At 37.7% G+C, this 3,749-nt stretch overlaps 1 protein-coding gene across 1 annotated transcript in view; it reads left to right on the top strand.

Annotated features, from left to right (window-relative positions):
• The window catches only part of VPS26A (VPS26, retromer complex component A), a 52,088-nt gene that overhangs the window by 30,944 nt on the left and 17,395 nt on the right, over positions 1-3,749 (top strand). Inside the window, exons 6-7 of the mRNA XM_012801303.2 lie at positions 1,659-1,681; positions 3,084-3,190. Of these exons, the coding sequence (XP_012656757.1) occupies positions 1,659-1,681; positions 3,084-3,190 (130 nt within the window). The remainder of the gene's footprint in view (positions 1-1,658; positions 1,682-3,083; positions 3,191-3,749) is intronic.

The raw sequence follows: 3,749 nt of genomic DNA, 5'->3' as shown, positions 1-3,749 counted from the left end.
ACCTGTAGTCCCAGCTACTTGGGAGGCTGAGGCAAGAGAATCTCTTAAGCCCAAGAGTTGGAGGTTGCTGTGAGCTGTGACACCATGGCGTTCTACCTAGGGTGACATAGTGAGACTCCGTCTCAAACCAAAAAAACACATACTTTCACCTTTATCACTTAAACTATTGTATATTTTCCATGGGGGAGGGGGAAGGTATATATATGTGGTATTTTTTATAAAATCAGCTTATATTTTATGTATTGTTTAATGTCTTTTTAAACTTAATTATAGAAAATTTTGAACAGTGTACTGAATAATATAATGAATCACCATGTAAACATTACCCAGCTTCGATAGTTGTCAACACATGGTTAGATTTGCTTTATATGTATTCAGCTTCTATACTCCCTATAGGTTATATTGGAGCAGATTCCAGACTTATTTAATGCATAATTTGCTTCAATATAATCTATAGGGAGTGTAGGTATCATTTCATACATGGATGAAGATGTTTTCAGAAATACTATTTATAAGAACAAAAAAATTGAAGGCCATTTAAATCCCCATCAGTAGAACGGTTAAATAAATTATGACCTGACCATACTATAGACTACTAAAGAAGAATAAAAAAGATAGAGACAAATGTATATTTACTGCTCCAAAAGAGCATCCATGATGTATTATTTAGTGAAAAAGCTCGCCATAAAGACAGCATGTACAGTACTATTCCATCTTTTCAAAATAATGTACTTTGGTATAAATAGAAAAGAGTCTATAGTTATATACATCAGCATACATTAAGCTGATAACAGTGGTTGTCTTTGGAGGACAAGTTATGTGTTTACTATGTAGATCTCTTTTATTTGAATGTTCTATGACAAGCTTATATTCTGACTTCATAAAAAAATTTTTAAAATAAAAAATTATGTATAATTTTAAATATAACTATAATGCTATATTTAAAAATATTAATAATTCCTTGCTATCTTCATATATTTAGTGTTCACATTTCCCTAATTGTCTCACAAGTACTTTTGTTTTTTCACACAATTTGTTCAAACCAGTATCCAGACAGGTCTACATATTGTATTTGGTTGTTTGGCTCTTAAATCTCTTTCAATTAATAGGTTTTCCCCTTATTTTTTCACTAAACTTTATTTGTTGAAGAAATAGATGTACCTGTATTATTCCCTTCCTACACGTTCTTTCATTATATGATTTTTTAATTACCTATCCCTTCTGGCTTGGCACCCATAGCTCAGTGAGTAGGGTGCTAGCCACATATACCAAGGCTGGCGGGTTTGAGTCTGGCCTGGGCCTACTAAACAACAATGACAACTGCAACCAAAAAATATCCGGGCGTTGTGGTGGGTGCCTATAGTCGCAGCTTCTTGGGAGGCTGAGGCAAGAGAATCGCTTAAGCCCAAGGGTTTGAAGTTGCTATGTGCTGTGATGCCACGGTGCTCTAAGGAGGGTGACAAAGTAAGACTGTGTCTCAATTTAAAAAAATAAATAAATTAGTTATCATTTCTAGGTTTACATCACTGGATATGTGATACATAAGCCGTCAGAGTCTTAAAATTATATTGTTGATAAACTGTCAGATAGGTTGGGCCCTAAAACTTGCCACCGAAGCCTCTCTTTAGACTAACATAATTGTGTTAATAAACTCTTAGGGGCAGCACCTGTGGCACAGTGGGTAGGGTGCTGGCCCTATATACCGAGGGTAGTGGGTTCAAACCCAGCCCTGGCCAAACTGCAACAAAAAAATATCCAGGTGTTGTGGTGGGTGCCTGTAGACCCAGCTACTTGGGAGGCTGAGGCAAGAGACTTGCCTAAGCCCAGGAGTTGGAGGTTGCTGTGAGCTGTGACTCCACGGCATTCTACCCAGGGCGATATAGTGAGACTCTGTCTCCCAAAAATAAATAAATAAATAAACTCTTAGGGTATTATTTTGAGATCCAAACCTGGAAGAAGGCTAAAAGTTCCTCTAGATATTGTAGGGATTCCCTGGTTTATTACCACATCATTTCAAGGTACCTGGGAACAGTCTTTGTTTATTAGATATTATAACAGCAAATTCCACCTATGGTTGTAGGCCTTATTAATCTCTCTTTGTAGCCAGATGATTTATGTTAGCTGAACAAATCTTTCACTTAGAATAATAACTAAACTCTCATACCAAATAAGTATTTCTTTTCTTTTTATTATTATTATTATTTTTTGAGACAGAGCCTCAAGCTATCCCCCTGGGTAGAGTGCCATGGCATCACAGCTTACAGCAACCTCCAACTCCTGGGCTCAAGCGAGTCTCCTGCCTCAGCCTCCCAAGTAGCTGGGACCACAGGCGGCCGCCACAATGCCTGCCTATTTTTTTTTTTTTGGTTGCAGCCGTCATTGTTGTTTTTGGCGGGCCCAGGCTGGATTCAAACCCATCACCTTAGGTATATGTGGCTGGCGCCTTAGCCACCTGAGCCACAGGCACCGAGCTGTATTTTTATTATTTTTGAGACAGTCTGTCACTGTCATCCTGGGTAGAATGCCATGGCATCCTAGCTCATAGCAGCCTCAAACTCTTGGGCTCAAGTGATTCTCCTGCCTCAGCCTCCTGAGTAGCTAGGACTATAGGCACCTGCCACAGTGCCTAGCTATTTTTAGAGATGATCTCACTCTTGCTCAGGCTGGTCTCGAACTCCTGAGCTCAAGCAATCCACCTCCTCATCCTCCTACAGTGCTAGGATTATAGGCATGAACCTATAATAATAAGTATTATTATAGGCCTCAAATAAGTATTTCTTAATGGAAAATTTTAATTTTACAGTAAGTACTTAGGTTCTCTAGAAACTAACATCTTAGTTAACATCTAAGTAGGACTGGCAATTAATCAGACTATTCCCTCTGAGATATACTAATAGTCAGGTTTCAGTTCTTATAGTGAAAATTAAGTACATTTTTGAAAAAAGGACATGAAGCAATGTGACTAGTCAAAAATAGTATTCTTAAATAATAATTATACTAAAAATAGCTTTAGAGTCTTTCAGGGCATATTTTACTCTTTTTGTTTAAACTGATACTGAGTAAGATATATTTTTTCCCAATAGGTATCATTTAAAGGATGTGATTGTTGGAAAAATTTACTTTCTATTAGTAAGAATAAAAATACAACATATGGAGTTACAACTGATCAAAAAAGAGATCACAGGAATTGGTAAGTTGAAAAGAGTGTTTGAATTAAAATTCTCTATTTTAATGGATATTACAAAATAGTGTTTAAACATAAATTTGATACCCACATTGGATACTACCGTGTTTCCCCGAAGATAAGACACTGTCTTATATTTATTTTTTCTCAAGAAGACACTATGGCTTATTTTCAGGGGATGTCTTATTTTTATTAAGTATAATACAACAAACTACATTTATTCAAATACAGTTAAGTCATCTTCTTCTGGAACCTGACAGGGGGAGCCAACCTTGTTGGTGGGGCTGGTGCTAGTAATGCGTGAACTCCTTTCCCCTAGCTGTTCACACATGCGCAATAGGATGCCTGTGACTGTGGTTACCGCACGCACCTGCGCAAGTGTGAAGGGCTCCAAGAAAGGAGCTGTGGCAGATAAAAGGTATTCCAGTCTTCCTTACTACTTGGCAGCATCAAAATGCATGGCGTGGCTATGCAGATACGCTGGATAGCCATGCCCATCACTAGGTCTTATTATCGGGGTAGGGCTTATATTTAACAAATGCATAGAAATCCTGCTAGGGCTTAT

This window comes from Otolemur garnettii, unplaced genomic scaffold (genome assembly GCF_000181295.1).
Source record: "Otolemur garnettii isolate 467f Iridium unplaced genomic scaffold, OtoGar3 scaffold00008, whole genome shotgun sequence".
In the NCBI taxonomy this organism is placed as follows: domain Eukaryota; kingdom Metazoa; phylum Chordata; class Mammalia; order Primates; family Galagidae; genus Otolemur; species Otolemur garnettii.
The sequence above is the reverse complement of the archived record's forward strand: the minus strand, read 5'-3'. Positions and strand labels throughout refer to the sequence as shown.